General features: G+C 64.5%; 1 protein-coding gene across 1 annotated transcript in view; it reads left to right on the forward strand.

Moving 5' to 3' along the window:
* Positions 1 to 17,899, forward strand: part of COL6A3 (collagen type VI alpha 3 chain) — a 71,964-nt gene that overhangs the window by 36,163 nt on the left and 17,902 nt on the right. Inside the window, exons 12-33 of the mRNA XM_036022670.1 lie at positions 18 to 355; positions 973 to 1,051; positions 2,003 to 2,148; positions 3,640 to 3,732; positions 4,251 to 4,304; positions 5,129 to 5,200; positions 5,913 to 5,939; positions 6,046 to 6,090; positions 6,208 to 6,261; positions 6,706 to 6,768; positions 7,359 to 7,424; positions 7,867 to 7,920; positions 10,128 to 10,163; positions 10,767 to 10,829; positions 11,554 to 11,616; positions 12,859 to 12,921; positions 13,791 to 13,853; positions 15,287 to 15,337; positions 15,515 to 15,550; positions 16,033 to 16,095; positions 17,331 to 17,393; positions 17,853 to 17,885. Coding sequence (XP_035878563.1) covers positions 18 to 355; positions 973 to 1,051; positions 2,003 to 2,148; positions 3,640 to 3,732; positions 4,251 to 4,304; positions 5,129 to 5,200; positions 5,913 to 5,939; positions 6,046 to 6,090; positions 6,208 to 6,261; positions 6,706 to 6,768; positions 7,359 to 7,424; positions 7,867 to 7,920; positions 10,128 to 10,163; positions 10,767 to 10,829; positions 11,554 to 11,616; positions 12,859 to 12,921; positions 13,791 to 13,853; positions 15,287 to 15,337; positions 15,515 to 15,550; positions 16,033 to 16,095; positions 17,331 to 17,393; positions 17,853 to 17,885 — 1,625 coding nt within the window. The remainder of the gene's footprint in view (positions 1 to 17; positions 356 to 972; positions 1,052 to 2,002; positions 2,149 to 3,639; positions 3,733 to 4,250; positions 4,305 to 5,128; positions 5,201 to 5,912; positions 5,940 to 6,045; positions 6,091 to 6,207; positions 6,262 to 6,705; positions 6,769 to 7,358; positions 7,425 to 7,866; positions 7,921 to 10,127; positions 10,164 to 10,766; positions 10,830 to 11,553; positions 11,617 to 12,858; positions 12,922 to 13,790; positions 13,854 to 15,286; positions 15,338 to 15,514; positions 15,551 to 16,032; positions 16,096 to 17,330; positions 17,394 to 17,852; positions 17,886 to 17,899) is intronic.

Below are 17,899 nucleotides of genomic sequence, written 5' to 3' on the forward strand. Positions count from 1 at the left end.
CTTCCTGCCCCCCGCAGCCTGTCACCTGGATGTGATCCTGGGGTTCGATGGCTCGGGAGACCAGAACGTGTTTGTGGCCCAGAGGGGCCTCGAGTCGAAGGTGGAGGCCGTCCTGAACCGCATCAGCCAGATGCAGAGACTCAGCTGCAGCGGCGGCCAGATGCCCGTCGTGCGGGTGTCCGTGGTGGGCACCACGCCCGCGGGCCCCGTGGAGGCCTTCGACTTCGCCGAGTACCAGCCGGAGCTGCTCGAGAAGTTCCACAGCATGCGCAGCCAGCACCCCTACGTCCTCACGGCGGACACGCTGAAGGCCTACCAGGGCAAGTTCCGGCAGGCCTCGCCCGACAGCGTGAAGGTGAGCGGGGCCGCCCCGGTCGCCGGGAAGCCCGCCTGGTGTTCCGTGAACACTGCCCACGTTCCGTGGCCCAGGCAGTGCCTCTGGCGAGAGCCCTTCCCTCGGCCGTCGCCGTGTTCCGGAGGGCAGCGTCTCCCTGGCCTCCCTTCAGCTCTCCCAGAAAACACCCTGGAAACCGCTCACGGAGCCTGAATGCGCTGCCTTTGTGACGAATGCACGTCTGCGGTCCCACCTATTAAATGGTTCTGTTCCCCGTGCAAGCTGTCTCCCTCTCCAGGCACACGCCTATGGTTGGTTGTGTGTACACACACACAGTTTCCAGAGACAACTACACACACACACACACACACACACACGGGAGTGAGGTAACTGTTTTCACCTTTGTTGCTGCCTGTGGTTTTGGATAAACCAAACACCACCGCACACCGCTCCCTTTCCAGCCAGAGTAACGGCACGGCAGCCAAGCGCTGGGGCCATGGGGCCGTGGTGCTCGACCTCCGCCCCAGTCTCCTCGGCTGTGGACAGAGGGGTTCACGTGGCGGCCGGCGCTCCCTCGCAAGCGCCTGTGCTGTTTCTTTTTGGTTGCGTCTGGAGTTTGACTTGTCTCCTGTTTTTAGGTGGTCATTCATTTTACTGACGGGGCGGACGGAGACCTGGCCGCTTTACAGAAGGCCTCGGAGGAGCTCCGACAAGAAGGTGGGTTCTGGGGTTCTCTAAACGCAGGACGGAGCCGTGGGGGAGGCAGACTTGTGGCTCTGCTGGAGAGGAAGGGGTCGCTGGCGGGTTCCCGGGCCGCCCTCTTCCTGGGCATCTCGGCTCCCCGCTGTCCACCTGGGGCAAGGGGGTGGGGCGTCAGGGGGCCCCCTGCACCTCAGACCCAGTGCTGGCGCAGGCCGCGCCGTCTCAGACCACCCACGTGGTGCCACACCGGGAAGCAGGACGCTTTTGCAGGAGGCCGGGAAGGCTCGACTCCCTTGGTGACACCACGTACACTAGGAATCAATTTCACAGCAGAAAACATTGCTGTCTTTTCCGTTAGCCCAGCTCAAGAAGACCACAACATCAAAGACACATAAACTTCAATGTAACGTAAATAAAAGCACACTTTCCAAGTTCAAGGTGGCCAGCTGGAACAGACGGCCGTGGTGCCTGCTGTCGCATGTGACGGCTGCCCGCCCCGGGCGCTGGACTCTGGCGGCTCTGACCGCCAGGACGTGGTGCCGGCACCGGAGGGTGGGCGGGAGTGCAGGGAAGCGTTCGGTCACCACGAGAACATTCTCTCCGTTGCTTGTTTCCCCGAGCGGTGGGGATGGGACGGCTCTCGCCCGAGTCTGAGGGTGTGGGGCTCCACTTCTTTCCCCGGCACACCCGTGTCAGGCAGGGCCAGCCAGGGAATTTGTGCATGAAGCCACTTCGCGGCGTCACCGCCTGCATCCGTGTTAAGCGGTTCAGTCAGTGACACGTCTGAGACCGCTGCTCCATGGGCGGGGCTCGGCGTTGCAGCATTTCAGCTCCATCCAGGGGCTGACCGGCCTGCGTACCTGTGTCTCCGGGAAGGGCCGCACGGCGCACCGACGTTGTCTTTAAAGGTGGGGGTGCGTGGCTGTCCGTGCCCCGGCGAGCCTCAGACGTGTGCCGTCCTCTCAGGTGTGCAGGCGCTGATCCTCGTGGGCCTGGAGCGCGCGGCCGACCTGGAGCGGCTGATGCAGCTGGAGTTCGGGCGAGGGTTCCTGTACAACAGGCCGCTGAGGCTCAACCTGCTGGACCTGGACTACGAGCTCGCGGAGCAGCTGGTGCGTAGCACGTGCCCCCGCATGCCACCCACAGTGTTCGGCTTCTAAATCTGGCTGGTGTGGCTTAGTGGACTGAGCACGGGCCTGCGGACCAAAGGGTCACAGGTTCGATTCCCAGTCAGGGCACATGCCTGGGTTGCAGGACAGGTCCCCAGTAGGGGGCGTGAGAGAGGCAACCACACAGGGATGATTCTTTCTCTCTCTTTCTCCTTCCCTTCCCTTCTATCTAAAAATAAATACATAAAACCTTTAAAAAATATAATGAAATCAGTGATCCCCCGCTGCGTGGGTGACTTAACCCATCGAATACCCATGGGACCTGCCTTGTTGCCCTCACATGAGTGAGTCTGGGACACAGAGCTCCAGAGTGAGACAGGAGTCAGCGAGCTGGGACACGCGTCCCCGGGCGTGCTGATGCTGTGGCCTCAGCGTCCCCTGTGCTCCCTGCGATGGAGGTCTTTTCACTCATAAGGTTGCTGAGCAGACAAACCACCGAGACCGACCCTCCCAAACAGAAACCGTGCCTGTGGCCCCAGGGAGCCGGCACGAGGCGAATGAGCATGTGCAGGGAGAGGAGGGACCGTTTCTGGGTGGAGAGGGGCTGCTGAGGCCTCCTCTTCCTGTTTCCTTCGAGCGAGCAAAGGTGCCCCTGGGGCTCCCTCCCTCTCTCGGCAGGAAGGCTGGGAGTGGGGGTGGGGCTCATGGGGGGTGCAGGCTGAGCGGTCCACTCTGAGGCCCTCCGGGTGTGGCCGCAGTGGACCACGGGATGGACCGATTCTGCCCCGCCTCCCCTCTGCCGCCTCCCAGCCCTGGAACCGGGGTTTGGAAAACTGGCTGCAGGGACGTGCCGTTAGGCGGTGACCCCGGGGTGCGGGAGGGAGGGAGGCTCTGGGAGGCTCGCTCACTGCCAGAGGGCAGACCCCACGGCCGCGAGCTGAGCAGGCGGAGGGCAGTTGGGGTGCAGCTTCCCCGGGCCCGGGCGGGAAGGGTGAGTGAGGGCCACGGAGGTGTTGGTGACCCGGCTGGTGGCGCCCTGGCCGGGAGGCGGGGACCCTGGGGTCTGCCCCACACCGGGCCTCCTCTGGGCCCGGGCCCTGAACCCCAGGCCTTCATTTTGAAGCCGCCTTCTGTGCCGACCGCCAGCCATCTGTGCATTAGGTGTTGCTCTTTGGAGCTTAAGAGTACATGAAGTACGCTTCAGGTTTGAGACTTGAGAATCTGTGTTGGAAAGTTCTAGAAATAAGGCCCAGCCCGAGGGGACATTGTGAACAAGGTGTATTTTACTTTGCTCTCGGTCTCCCGAGTGGCTGCCCCCCCCCACCCCCAGCCCCCGACAGTAGAGCCACGAAGCCGGTCTCTGGGCGAATGCCACTCGGAGTAACCTCCTCGGTCGCCGCGGGACCCCCACAGCGCGGGCCTCGCCCTTCAGGGCCCGCCTGTGCTGCCGGGGCAGGCCTGGGGAGACGCGAACGTCCTGTTACGATTTGGCAGGACAACGTGGCGGAGAAGGCGTGCTGCGGGGTGCCCTGCAAGTGCTCCGGACAGAGGGGAGACCGCGGACCCATCGGCAGCATCGGGCCGAAGGTACGGGGGCGTCGCCCTCCCCCCGCCCCCAGGCTCGAGTCCTGGAGTCGGTCAGCGCCTTGGCTGGAGACGGAGAAGGGGGAGGAGGGGCCGCCAGGGTGTGGGGCGGAGGATCGGAGGGTTGGACGTGGGTGGGTCCACACGTCTCTGCTCCCTTCCCCCAGTCCCTGGGGCGAGGGGGTCTCGCTGTCCCCGGACGCGCTGGCTCCGCACGTCACAGAGGACTGGGGAAGCCGGCGGGCACCCTGACCGCTCCCTGCGGGCGGTCCTTGGGGCTGCTGGGCACCTGCCCCGCAGTGGCAGCAAACAGACAGGATTTCGGACGGATCGGGAGCCTTAGAGGTCCCGACAGAAAGGACGATCTCGCCAAAGTAGCGAGCAGAAAGCCGGAAGTTCGAGGGCACCGCTGGGGCCGTGCTAACCTCATGCAGGGGGTCAGGGAGACAGACGCTCCGGCCCGGGGCGCAGACCCCCTCGGACCCCCGTGACTCACCCGGGAACTGTGCACTCTGTTCTAGGGTGTTCCCGGAGAAGACGGCTACCGCGGCTATCCCGGGGACGAGGGCGGGCCCGTAAGTGAAGCTGTTTGCTCCCGAAATTGCCCCTGCCTCCTCCTTCCCTGCCGGGACCCAGGGGTGGGGCTCCCAGTCCGTCCGTTGCTGGGGCCTCTCCCTCGGGGAACACTGATGGGTAACTTCCCCGGCGACTGCGTGGGACTGCACCGTGGTGGGAAGCAGTGGGGCTCTCCCTGCCTCTGCGTCTCGGGTGGGGCGGGGTGGGGGGCACCGTGTCTGAGGCCCGGGGTCGCCGCCTCCGGTGCTGCTCCGTCAGACCCCCAAGCAGGAACGGGAGTCAGCGGGAGCGGGGTGCCGGGGCCCTAATCAGGCTGTGATCGGCTTACGCCCTCCAGGGAAAGTCTCCCAGGGAAGGTTTGGATGGTCAAGAGCCTTGGGGTCCCCTTGAGGGTGGGCGGAGCCTTCCAGAAGTGGTCCTAGGGACAGACATGGCCGGAGAGGCTTTGAGGCACTAGAAGGAGGCCCAGCCCTGGGACTCAGGGGCCCCTCGGGGAGGAGGTGAGGTCACGGTCCCCAGCCTCACTGGAGAGGGGGGGATGCAGGACCATGCAGAGGAGCAGTCAGGCCAAGCGTTCTCCGGGGGGCCTGCCCACCTGGGCCCCCCCCCCGGCAGCACCCCGGCCGCAGATCCTCCCCGCACCCTGCCTCCGGGACACTGTGCCCTGGGCCGAGGGGCCAGGGATGCTGGGACCCGTCAACTCAGGCGGCCGTCCTGGCAGTCAAACCGGTTTCCTAAGGCGCATCTCTCACGGGGCCGCGGACCCCGTGGGGACTGAGGGCCAGGAGCCCCACCTTGCAAAACGGCTTTGTCTCCCTGACAGGGCGACCGGGGCCCTCCCGGCGTGAACGGCACCCAAGGCTTCCAGGGCTGCCCTGGCCAGAGAGGAATAAAGGTACAGTGTGGGGGCCGCCACGTGCGGCAGGGCCACAGCACCAGGCGGTGGGCCGAGTGGCGGTTCCTCCCCGTGTGTCCTGGGGGAGGACAGTGTGGCTGACTGGGGGGGGACCCTCTGCTGGGAGGGTGGCCATGGCCGGGGGTCCAGGGGCACAGGCCATGCTGGGAAGGGAGGGTGAGAGGCAGAAATAGTTTCCTGTGGGGACAGGGAGCCTCCAGGAGCCCGTCACCAGGACAGATGGGCGTGGGCCAGCGCAGGGGGAAGGCCAGTGCCTGTGGCTTCAGCCTGGGACCCCGAGGGGAGCTGGGGAGGTGGGGGCACACGAGGGAGGCAGAGACGGCTGCGCCCGCCGGTCCTCTGCAGGAAACACGCGGGTTTAAGGGCTGGCGAGCTGTCTCCTCTGCTGGAGTCTGAGAGCAGGTGCTGGAGGCAGGGCCACCGTCCTGCCTGCCACAGAGGGACCTCGGAGCCCTGACCCTGGCTTTCGGGCCCCCCTCCCAGAAAACCAAAACCACCCAAGGGCTCAGGTCCAGGGGTATTAGCTCTGTCACCTCCCTATGATGGTGAGACAGCAAGCCAAACAAATGCATCTCTAACAGTGAATTCTCAGCCGCGGCAGCTTTCGGCAGGGCGTGGGGCAGCCCCGTGCTGCAGCTGAGGGCCTGGCTGCCAGGACGGAGATAATGTTCCCCTTCCCCTTCCTTTCTAGGGCTCTCGTGGCTTCCCAGGGGAGAAGGTACGGAGCTTGGTTTTCTTTTTATATCGAAACGTGTGTGGGATTTCTCACTGCCCCATTGCCTAAAGGACTCCGACACTCACCCCTGTGTCCCGTCCCCTCACAGGGCGAATTAGGGGAATTCGGACTGGACGGTCTCGACGGCGAAGACGTGAGTAAACTCGGGCACTGAGTCCCGGCCGCCTGGGTCCCGAGGATTCCCGGGACCCGTACTCCGTCTTCGGTAGCAACTGCGCCAGGAATGACGTTTTGTCCTTGTCTTTGGCAGGGAGACAAGGGGTTGCCTGGTCTTTCCGGAGAGGCTGGGAGTCCCGGGAGAAGGGTAGGTGCACGCCCGAGTTCGCCGTGACGGCAAACCTGCCCCCGGTTCCTCTCGGGGCTGCTTCTTGCACTCCTGTGGTTAACGCCGCTTCCTCCAAGCAGCCCTCCCTGACCTCCTCTGGGGGTGCCTCCTGCGCGTCCCCTACGTCCACGGGCCGCTGCGACAGGTGACACTGTTGGGTCTCGTTGGAGACTGTGTCCTGTAGTGCAGGGACTGAGTTTGTTTTGCTGTGAGTACCTTGAGCGTCCGTACAGAGTAGCCCCGGTCAGTGTCTGTGGGCCGCCTGCCCGGAGCAGGAAGTAGTTTTACCTTCACGGCGAGTGAGTGCAGGCCTAACGTTGGTGTATTTAAGATTTATGAGCTGAAGAGTGCGACTTGAAGGGTGAGACAAAAAAACTACAACTCTCTTTAATGTTCAGTCTCCGCTCGCGTGTTTTCGTTCAGGGTGACAAAGGACCGCGAGGAGACAAAGGAGGAAGAGGAGACGTGGGCATTCGGGGAGACCCGGTGAGGAGAGGTCCCCTCGGACAGTCTGAGACCCGCCGCTGTGGGGGGAGAGGGTTGGGAGGGGGAATTTTACTCTCGAGGTGGCTTTAAAGCGTGTTGATGAAGGGCATGGTTTGTTTATCTGTGTTGGTTTTGGGGTGGCTGGCCACGTGTTTGCCGCCTGGCTGTAGGGACGGGTGCTGGCGGGCCCTGCCCTAGGGGACCGAGGGGGGGGGTCCGTAACACATGGTCTCCGGGCACGTTAACCCTGCCGCACGGGTGGTCGGGAAGGATATCCATGGAGATGTGGTGGCCGTGAGGCTCTGCGGCCAGTCCCTCCAGACACACCCACACAGGTGACATCCACCCCCTCCTTGCACCTGACTGAAGGGTGCTCAGAAGTCCTCAGCCCCAGGCAGGACGGTGCCCGGGCCTCCCCTTGCCTCGTGCTGGCCCGGAGGACCAGAGGCTGGCCCGGGGACGGTCACCGTCTCACGGGCTTTGTGGAGCCGGAGGCGACAGCAGCTGCAGACACTCCCCTTCCCCCGAAGCAAGCGTCGTTGCTCTTCCCCGGCCCGCGTGGCTCACCCCCTGACCTGTGTCGTTTCCAGGGTGACTCGGGACGGGACAGCCAGCAGAAGGGACTCAAAGGGGAGACCGGGGACATCGGGCCCATGGTATGATGCCCCTCGTGGCTAGGCTCCCCGTGCGGGGAGGGCCCCGGAGACAAAACCCGCACTGGCTCGCCCGCAGCCCCGGGGCCGAGGAGGTCGCCTCCAGGCTGTGAACCGGAGAGGCAGTGGGACGGAGGCGGGGGGTCCCCTGAATCCGAGGGCGTGACCCCGTGCAGGAAGTCTCTGCCGGGGGACAGAAATTGCCCTTCCAAGGGGGGCTGTTCCTCGGTGGAACTGGGGCCCCTTAGACATTTTTGGACAGAGCTTGTGAACCCGAGGCTGGCGTGCGTGGGACGGCACCCCAGCGGGACCCACCCACACCAGGTGCCCGGCCACCCCGGGTGTCCACCCCACGCCCCGTGGTGTCCCGGGCGATACCGACGTATGGGTTTGACATGCTTCTCTACAGCCAAGAATCTCACGCCGATTTTCTCTCCCGCACCAGGGTCTCCCTGGGAGAGACGGGGTGCCTGGCGGCCCTGGGGAGCCTGGGAAGGACGTGAGTACCCCTGGGGGCTGAGGGGGCTCCGTGTGAGGTTAGCGCCATGGAAATCCAGACACCGCGTGGGGCGGAGCTACTCAGCCACGTCCTGGGGGGAGCTTAAGGGAACTTCTAAAACTGGTGTCACCCAGATCCCTCTTGCTCCTTAGACCTCCAGTTCTTATCGTTGGCTCTGGGCCCCGTCTCCTCCTCCTCCGAGACCTCTTTCCTCCCCCCTCCCCCAAAGCATGCTGGCCCCAGGCTTTTCAAGGGCCTGTCTTGACTGCTTCCGAAAACTCGGCCAGGCTGCTTCTCACGATATATGTAACAAATCCCCATGGAAGGAGACCCTGGGGGGTAGTGAGGGAGTCCGCAGGGAGGCCGATGGGGGGATGGGGTTGCACGTTGTTGTTGGGTTTGTCACTGTTCTGTGCTGTGTGCATGCGGGCCGCCAGGAACGGGAGGCAGGCCACGGAACTAGATTCTGTTTTCCTGGGGGGCGGCATCTCGCAGTGGCTTCTTAAGACCGTTCAGAGGCGTCAGCTGCAGAGTAGCTAGCTCGCTGCACGGGTACCCTCTGCGTCCCGGCGACGAGTTAGAACCCAGAGCCAGAGGCTTACAGAAGTCCTCTGGCGGTGTCTGGGGGGCAGGCAGTGGGAGCCCGGCGAGGAGGGGTCTGGAACTGGTGATCCTCTGGGGCTGTTCAGGGTGCCGGGGGTGCCCCGGACAGGTCTCTGCTGGGAAACTGGCCGGGGCTGTGCGGCCGTTTCCCCGGTGACGGAGACATGTGAAGGGGCGAGCCGCTGGACGGTGGTGGGGAGGGAGCCTGCCCACGGGAGGGCTTGTAGAAGCAGCGACTCTCCTGCGTAATCACATGGCATGCCGTGGGCATCATTTTGCTTTTAAAATCCAGAAGAAAACTTACCATCTGAAAATGCCCCGAAAGGCTTTGAGCGCCATGTTTGATCTATGCTGCCGCGCTGTGGCCTGAAAAAGCGCCGCGAAGGCACTCCAGTTGCGGGGCCGCATCACTCAGTCTGTGCGCCGGGCCGGACTTGTTTTTGTGAGATGCGGTCGCGCACCGTTCCCTTGGGTTCGGTGCACGCGTGGGTTTGAATTCGGTGCAGCCGAGGTTTGCTGTGGCCTCCGTCGCCTCCTTTGCTGCAGGGGGAGGCCTGTGGCACCGCGCCCTCCTTCTCTAGGCCCTCGGTGGGCCAGCTTCCCCCTTCTGCCGGGCTCCCCCACCCCCACCTCACCCTTGCAGGGCCCCCACAGGCTGCCTCTGACCTGAGCACTGCATCGACGACCCTCGGGAGAATGGCCTCTGGCCATACTGAGGCTGTCCCCTTTGGGAGGGGCCAGCCAGACGGTCATTCTGTGGAGGAGTGACCTGGCCCCGCCCCTCCCCCACTTGTCCACGTGTCGTCCAGGGAAGGAGGCCCCAGTCTCCCCTTAAAGAAGCTGCCAGTCAGTGAAACAGCAAAGTGGTCACCCCAGGAGGTCCCTGGGCTGGCCCGTTGGGAGTAAGATAGCGGTCCTCGGTTTGACGCAGTGACAGTTTGGCTCAGTCACCATGGGCTGTGACCGTCCCCAGGATGCCAGCCCCCAACCTTGTGGAGATGCACCCGGGACATTCCCGTGGCCCCACCCCTGCCCCTCCCACTGGAGAGGAGGCAGCCCAGCGTGGGAGCTCGGAGTGACTGACTTGGCGAGCCCCGTCCACTCGGGGGGGGGGCGGGGGTCACCTCTGGAGCGCGGCGGGAGGGAGGTGTGGCCCAGGCGCGAGCGCAGACCGCGCGCCCTCGGCCATCAGGGTCGCGGACGCGCGCCTGGGCACTCCCTGCACTGAGGACCTGTCGCCTTTGGCAGCCGCACTGGGCGAGTCCGGGGCCCCTTCGGCTCCGGGGAGCGCGTCCCGTGGCTGCTCCCGCCGCTGCCGGGAGAGCGGGAAAAGCAGGCGCCGACGCCCGTCCACTCTCCTCCCTGGAACGCCGCCTGGCGGCCGGGAGTCATTGTTCGGCTTGGCCGGGCGGCGCGGCCCTCCCAGTGTCCGTCCGGGTGACAGGCGGCGCGAAGAGGCCGGCGGGAGGGTGTCACTCCGTGCGCGTGTCCTCGGGGCTGACGGGGCCCGGCACACGGCGGCTGGCAGGTGACCGTGAGCGTCGGGTCACACGGGGTCCCTGCGCTCCGTCCTGTTTCCCCTCACCGTGCGTCTTCTTCCGCAGGGCGGCTTCGGCCGGAGGGGCCCAGTGGGAACCAAGGTAAGCCTCCCAGTCGGCGCCTCTGCTCTGCCCTCGCGGCGGGACTCGCGGAGGGACTCGCGGAGGGCTCTCAGGGACTGCCCTGTGCCCGCCGCCCGCACGCGGAGATGACCTCTCCCCTTCCCCGTCGGGGCTCGCAGCTCAGCCATCAGCGACCCCCTTTCCCGCCCCTTCAACTCAGCCCCTTCTCCCGGGCTGGGGACAGTGATGAAGGGGGGGGGGTGGGGCTGGGCGTGAAGGGAAGAAGATGGGGGGCATTTCGGGGGCGTCCCTTGCCCGAGACATGCCTGCTTCTCCGGTCATCAGCAAGTCACCATGTCTCAGTGCCTCGGGCTTCTCGCCCGTGAAGTGCACGTCTGGGTCCCCAGGTGTCCTGTGTCCCAAAGCCGCGGTGAGGGAGGGGGAGGCTGGGGGCACAGTGACAGCCACTGGCGTCACGTGTGAGGCGCGTCACCCTGGGGCTGCCGGGTCAGTGGCTTCCAACCCCCTCGTAGGGCTGGGGTCTCAGCCCAGTCCTCTTCTCCGGCATGACCACGGAGCAGGGAGCTGCTGCTGGCGTGAACCCCCCTGACCCCTCCCTGCCTCTCCCCCCCTTGTTTCCAGGGCAACAAAGGTGACCCCGGCCTGGCGGGCTCCCAGGGGGAGCAGGGGACCAGAGGGGCGCAGGTCAGTACCCGGCGTGCCTCGTGCCAGCTCCCAGAGGCTGTTGCGTGTTTTTAAAGGAAGGTGACCGCCCACTTCCCAAATGAAGCATAGGACGCCTCATTTACAGTGGATGACGAGGGGCATTTTGTACATCCACAGTGTCATATGAATGTCGAGTCCCCTCAGTCTCGTGATCCCAGGGGAGACCCTGTGCCCCCGATGTCGTCGGTCCCCACCCCCGGCTTCTAGGGACGCTCATTTCCTTCCCGCCTGTATGGGTTTGCCCCATTCTGGACATTGCATAGAAACGGGGTCACTCAGCAGGTGGCTTTCCACGTCCGGCTCCTTGCCCTTGGAGTTACATTTCTGAGGGGCGCCACGTGGTAGAAGGAGGCGGGGCACCTCTCCTTTTCACGGCTGAGTAATATTCCATGGCACGGCGGGGCCCCAGCTCCCGACCTGCTCATCAGCGGATCAGCACTGGGGTGGCTCCTGCCTGTTGGAGGTTGTGACCTTCGTTCCTGGGGACATTGCAGACACACGCGTGTGTTTTCAAAGTGACTTCCCCTCCGTGGCCCGGGCCGGGCAGCCGTCCCCGTGGTGGACAAGGAGTGTGGTCCCGGGGGGAGGGGGCCCTTCGGCAGCATGCGGGGGGGCCTGGGCTCCGGGAAGGTGCAGACGTCACCCTGGGCTTCCTCCCGGAGCGCCGCCCCGACACCACCCTGACCCGAGCCTTTCCCCTCAGGGCGCGCCTGGCCCCACGGGCCCCCCGGGGCAGATCGGCGAGCAAGGCACCCCTGGACCCCGGGTGAGTTCCCCTCTCCTCCCCGCTCTGCGCGGCCATGCTGGCAGCACAGGGCCCGCGTGGGCTGAGACTCGTGGTGGGTGTCGCCGAGGGCCGACCTTGCCCTAGCCCGACTCTCTGGCGACACCAACCCTGGGTCAGCCTCAGTCCCCGCGGCCACTTGTGTGAGGACTGGAGAGCCCTTCTTCTCGGGGCTCCAGCGGCCTTTGGGGGCCGGGGCGTTCCTTCCCAGCCCCCACCAGCCGGGCTCGGCCCAGGCCTGCTGGACGTGCCTCGTCTCCGAGGTCCCCGCGTGGGGCTGAGTGAGCGAACCACAGACCCACTGAAAGTCTCAGATGCTGACACCTTGTTTCACAGTCGACCCCGGGGGTCGGCTCCGAGGCGCAATAGTTTATGGAAGGAGCTCCCCGTGCTCAAGGCCACGCAGGAGATGGCCCTTGAACCTGCTGTGGCTGCAGACTTCCCCACCTCTGGGCTGTGAGTGACGGGGGCAGACGTGTGTCCCGAACCCCTGCCGGCCCTCGTGGGTGACGGCACAGTGTGCGGCCCGTCCTGCCGCTTGCTCCGGAAAGTGATGAGGACCAGCCCCCGGCAGGGGACTGGCCGCCGCTGCCTAACGGCACAAACAGGCTTCGCGGTGGCGGCGGGAACCCGGCGAGAGCCGCGGTTCGCTCAGAGAGACCTCCCCGGGTTTGAACCCTGATGAAGACCTGCTTTGACAGCCTTTGTCCCCCGAGGCGCCCCACCCCCCGAATTTCCTTCAGCTCCGATTTAACCAAGAATTTGAGATGAAACCGGGGGGAAGAGGCACGGCCGCCGCCTGGCCTCTACCACGTGTGGGGGCTCGTTCCCGGCCCCACAGGCCGCACCATGTGCGGGGACCCAGGTCCCCTTGCTCACCTGGTGGAGCACAGCACACCTGTGTCGTAGCCAGGTCTCGCTGTGGAGGCGTGGACAAGGCCCCCCCAAGATCTGGGTGTGGTCCTCTAGTCAGGGGCTCAGGGCAGGGAGAGACGCTGGACACTGCATCATGTGGCATCCAAGTGCGCTGGCCAGAGCGTCCTGCCAGGACGTGGGGTCTCACAGGCCACGCATGTTTGCCTTGGGGCCTGCGGCACTGCACGGGACTCAGAGCTCCGACACTCCACTCCGACCTCCGGGGTGTGGTGGGGGGCAGCGGGGGACAGACACAGAGGCTCGGAGGGGGGGCACACGGTCACTGACGCTGCTCTCCTCTCGTCCCAGGGGAGCGGAGGGCCCCCCGGTGCTCCTGGAGACCGCGGCAGAAATGGTCCCCTGGGAAAAAAGGTTGGTGTCGACAAAGCTGGAGCCTGCTCCCCGAGGCCAGGCCGGCCAGCCCCCTGGTGGCCTCCCCCGAGTCTGCCAGCCTGGCCACACCCCTTGGCCTCCCCTCTGGGCTTCCCCACCCCAGCCTCCCCGGTGAGAGCCAGCTTGGCTGGTGGGATCCCCGTCCTCACCCGGAGGGCATGCACGGTTCCTGCTCAGAGGCCTGGCTTTCTCGGAGCCAGGACCTGGCAACAGCTGTGGCTCCTCCGATCTGTTCACGCCGGGGCCTGTGACCATGGTTCCGAGTCCTCGCACCTCTCCTAGCAGAGCGGGGGCACCTAGTAGGACGTCAGCACTGCACCGAACTCGCTGTGTTTGGATGCTGGCCGCGCACACAGCTGCTCTGCTGGCCGCGCTCAGCTCACGCCCGCGCCCTGACTGTTCCGGGTGCCGGCCACTTTTGTTATTACACAAAGGGCCCCTGACGGGCTGCTGTTGATAGACCTTGAGAAAAACCATTGTTCACCCAACCCGTCTGAAAGGCCAGCGTTGTCTCCGTGAAAGAGATGTGCCCCTGGGAACCCAGAATTTTCCGTGGGGTTGGGCTTTCCTGCTGGATTCAGTGCCCGCTGACTCTCTGGGCTGCTTCCCCGCCCCCCCCCCCCCAGCGTGTTCGCATGCCACGTTCACGAAAAGAACACTCAGCAGCCCCCCTCCCCCCCGGGCTCCTCTGCCAGGCCCCACGCAGGAACTTGCCGTTGCAGAAGTCATTTTTATCGCGACCTGAGCGGTGGAGTGGGCGGTGGCGGTGTCCCCCAGAGCCATAGGGTCGGAGTCACATTCCCATCTGGTCTCAGGCCCGGGTGTCTCACCCCGTTTCTCGTGTGCAGGGCGAGCCGGGAGAGCCGGGGCCCAAGGGAGGACTCGGCAGCCCGGGGCCCCGCGGCGAGACGGTAAGGCCCACTCACGTCGCTGCCTCTCCGCGGGAACGTTCTGCTGGGGGGTCGGGGGGAGCCGGCTGGGGGCGGGGCCTTGCGCTGGCCGGCCTTTCTCCTCGCAGACAGACGAGGTTTGGTGACGACAGAGACGACGTCTCACCGCTTGGCCTGTCACTGGGGACGGGGTCGAATGTAGGGAAGCCTGATGCTGTGATCGGCAAATGAATGTCACGATCACGTCACCGGGGGGTGGGGGGCGGGGAGTGGGTGAGGAGTCCTGTCTGTGTTTCCGGGGCGTGTGAGCGTGCTGGCCTTGGCCTTCTGGAGCCGGAGCCAGGCCGCGTCCCGGTCCACGAGACCCGTGCTTGGTGGACGCCGAGGCTTAGAGCTTCCCTGCAAAGACACGGGGTCGGGGTGACGAGTGCTCAGTCCAGGTCGAAGCCGTGTCCTTGGAGGGGGACACCCCAGGAACAGGAACGATTACCTCGATGACCCGGGTTTAAAAAAACCGCTGTTTAAAGGAATCCAACTGCTCGCTCATGATAGCCTGGCAGGGTGGGTTCCTGTGTGAGGAAGGACAATCTAGGAAACGCTGGGAATTTTTCAACAGTGAGTCAGGATACCTAAAAACTATACAAATTGACCAGCTTGATCTGACTTAGGACCCCGGAACTTTTAAATATTTTTTGTGTAACTTCTCCATAGTTAACGGAAGTTTAAAAACACCCGTTCCTGCCACTCCTAGTCTCAGACGCAGAGGGAAAGCATGCCTCATTCTGTCGCCATAACACCCGGGCCGTGGGTCTCTGCTGCTGACACCCGCTTAATTAGCTCTGGGGGCGAACTGAGTGGCGGGTTTCCCGCCTTGGAGACGTTCATGTATATTTCACGTAAATTCTTCCGCTCCTTTGGAAGTTACCCTGTCCCACTCTGAAGGCCCCCAGGAGGAAGGGACGGGGGGAGTGTCCCGGGAGGGGGTGTTTGGGAAGAGGGCGGTCTGGGGGCCTGGCCTGGGAGCCAGGGGCGGGACTTGGGGAGGGCCGTCGGAGCACAGACCGCTGGGGCGGCGTGAGCCCGAGCCCTCGTCTTTGCTCTGGGGTGTGGTTGAAGACTCGCAGGGGCACAGGCGAGGCGACCTTCACGGGTCCTTCGAGCTCCTGGATTCCCAGGTTCAGGGAGTCTCCGGCTCCACCTCCCAGCACCGTCTGTGGCCACAGCGGGGGGCAGGTCTTCCGATGCACAGTCGGCCGGCACCTTTCGGAGAAGGGGCTTGTCCAGGCCACCCTCCGACAGACTGTGTTTGCACGTGGGGGAGGGGGAGGGCTGGAACTCTCCCCGGAGCTGCACCTGGGTCTGGGGACATTTCGGGGGCTCCAGGGCTTCAGACAGAGGGGGGTGTGGCGTGCCCAGCACGGCGACCTGCGGTAACGCTGTTTTTCCACCATCAGGGGGAGGACGGCCGAGACGGGATCGGCAGCGAAGGACGCAAAGGCAAAAAAGTACGTACTTCTGACAGGTGGTGTTTTTACAGCATCGTTTCTCGATGTTCTATTGTAATACAGTGAACTTTTTCTCTTGATGACTATAGATAGATACGTTTTTTTCTGCCCAAGAATGACTTATTTTAGATGAATTTACATTGAGACCAAACGTTGGTGCTTTGTTTTGTCTTACAGGGAGAAAGAGGGTTTCCCGGATACCCAGGCCCGAAGGTAAGCAGTCCCCTGGCGGGAGAACCACGGCCCGCCCCCCCCCCCCCCCCCGCCTGCGTGAGCACGCGTCTGCGTGTCTGCGGGCCGCACACAGAACACCTCGGGCTTCGTCCTGGGTCAGCCCCTTTCGAGTGGCCTTGGGTGTCCCCAGCCCCCACCCCGTCTGCGACGTTCCCTGGTCTCTCCAGGGGAGATGGCAGCGTGCCCTCGTCACGGGGCTTGTGGGGATGCCACGCAGCGGCCCTGAGACAGAATCCCGGCTCGGCCTCACGGTGCTGTGGCTGCAGGAGCTCATCCTCCCTGGTTCAGTGGGCTGAGGCTGCGTCTGCCAGGGGCGCGCGCGCAGTAGGGCCCGTGGGAACTCAGATTGCAGGGAGCCGCCTGGCTGTCCTGGGATGTGCGGTCCCGGCGCCCCAGGGACCCTCAGCGGGCTGGGCGCCCCCTTCCAGAGCGTCACGTGCTGCCTGCCGGCTCTCTTCCAGGGCGTCCCTGGCGAACCAGGAACCGCAGGACCGCCGGGACCCAAAGGCATCAGGGGCCGGAGGGTAAGCGATCCAGGGCCAGGGCCGGGGTGGGAATGAGGACCGGCAGGAGGGTGGTCGACCCAGACGCCCCCCTGCTCCTGTGGGCGCTCCCCTTCCTCAGCCGCTGCCTGGCCCGAGACAGTGTGGGGGGGGTGGGAAGGGACCCCTGAGCTGAAGGCCCGTGTCTTCAGGCACCCCCCCCCAATTTTGTGTGTTCTCCCCGTTATGGGGAGGCCCCACGAGCCCCTTCCTCTAACACGTCTCCAGCCAGGGTCACCCGCCCATGGTCCACTCGCAGCGGGGCGCCGGGGGCTCAAGTCCCAGAACAAGTCAGGTCAGATCGGGCCTCGCCCACCGATGGCGAAGCAGCGGGGTTTCATGGGCCGTGTGGGTGCTTACGAGGGTCCGGGCTGGGAAGCCAGGCAGGCCGAGACCTCCTGCTCCCGTCCCACCGGCCCCACCCACCCCACCCGCCGGGACTCCTCTTCCTGTCGCCGGTCAGGGTCTGCGCACTCTCTTCGGGGGATGTTCACGCTTCGTTTTAAGATGGCGCTGAGTCTTAGATTAGCGAATTGTGGTCTGGATGCGCGTGACGGTTTCTTTCTTTTTTTTTTTTTAAGATTTATTTATTTATTTTTAGAGAGGAAAGGGAAGGAGAAAGAGAGAGAGAGAAAAAAACATCCATGTGCGGTTGCTGGGGGCCGTGGCCTGCAACCCAGGCATGTGCCCTGACTGGGAATCAAACCTGTGATGCTTTAGTTCGCAGCCCGAGCTCAATCCACTGAGCTACACCAGCCAGGGCTCGCGTGACTGTTTCTAATGGTTATTTTGAGCCTAAACTATAGTTCAGCTCAGGGTGATTGTCCTGTTGCTTTGCTCGGGGAAGACAGTCAGATGAGACCAGTTCAGGGTGTGAAAACTTTGGGGGGGTTGTCTGTGTCAAACAGCGGTCTCACTAGTGGTCGGTTACTGACTTCCTGGGCACCCGTGGACGGCCTCGTCGGTGGGTCTCGGGCGAGCACCCGTCCCACCGTGACCTGCCAGAGAATGCAGTGTGGGCAGACGCGCATCCGTTCTTCGAAAGCCTCTTGTGCTTGCGTTTGAACCCGGAGACGCCAGGATCCCCGGAAGGGAGGGCTTTCCGGCGGGAATGGGGGACGCCACATCGGCTCCCAGGCGCCTCCCTCCCCAACCTCGGGAGTTGCGATTCCCCTTCTTCCACCACGGTCGAGTGATGCTGGTTCTGCCCCTTGCAGGGAAATTCGGGACCCCCGGGGGCGATCGGACAGAAGGGCGACCCCGGTTTCCCAGGACCGTCTGTGAGTACCCACCCCTTCCGCGCCGCGGGTGCGATGCCACACAGGCCCCTGAAAACCCGCCACTGTCCCCTTCCCGGAAAGGCGGTGTGCGGCGTCCCTGCCGTCACCGTTGTCTGTCTGCGCGTTCAACGGCTCTCCTGCTGGTGCCGCCGCCGGGGAGGGGAGAGCTGCTCAGCGGGCGGCGTTCCGCGTCCGGGGCAGGTTGCGATTTGCTTCTGCAGTTGCCGGTGTGGTTTCTGAGTTCGAGGCTCCGGGGGAGGACGGACAGAAGAGAGTCCCGTGTCGTCCTCAGTCTCTCTCCTCTGCTCCTTGAGCAGGAAAGTCAAGTTTCCAGGGAGGGTCTGCACGTGACCCAGGCCAGCCAGGGTCCGCCTCGGCTTCCTCCGTCCCATTCCTGTGGGCTGGGGCCCGTCCCTCATGCCCGCGTCCCGCCTCAGCCTCTCCTTCCTTGTGTTGCAGGGTCCCCGAGGCGACAGAGGTGACTCCATCGATGTAAGTTGGGTGCG

The sequence above is a fragment of the Phyllostomus discolor genome, chromosome 4 (assembly GCF_004126475.2).
Source record: "Phyllostomus discolor isolate MPI-MPIP mPhyDis1 chromosome 4, mPhyDis1.pri.v3, whole genome shotgun sequence".
NCBI classification, from domain to species: domain Eukaryota; kingdom Metazoa; phylum Chordata; class Mammalia; order Chiroptera; family Phyllostomidae; genus Phyllostomus; species Phyllostomus discolor.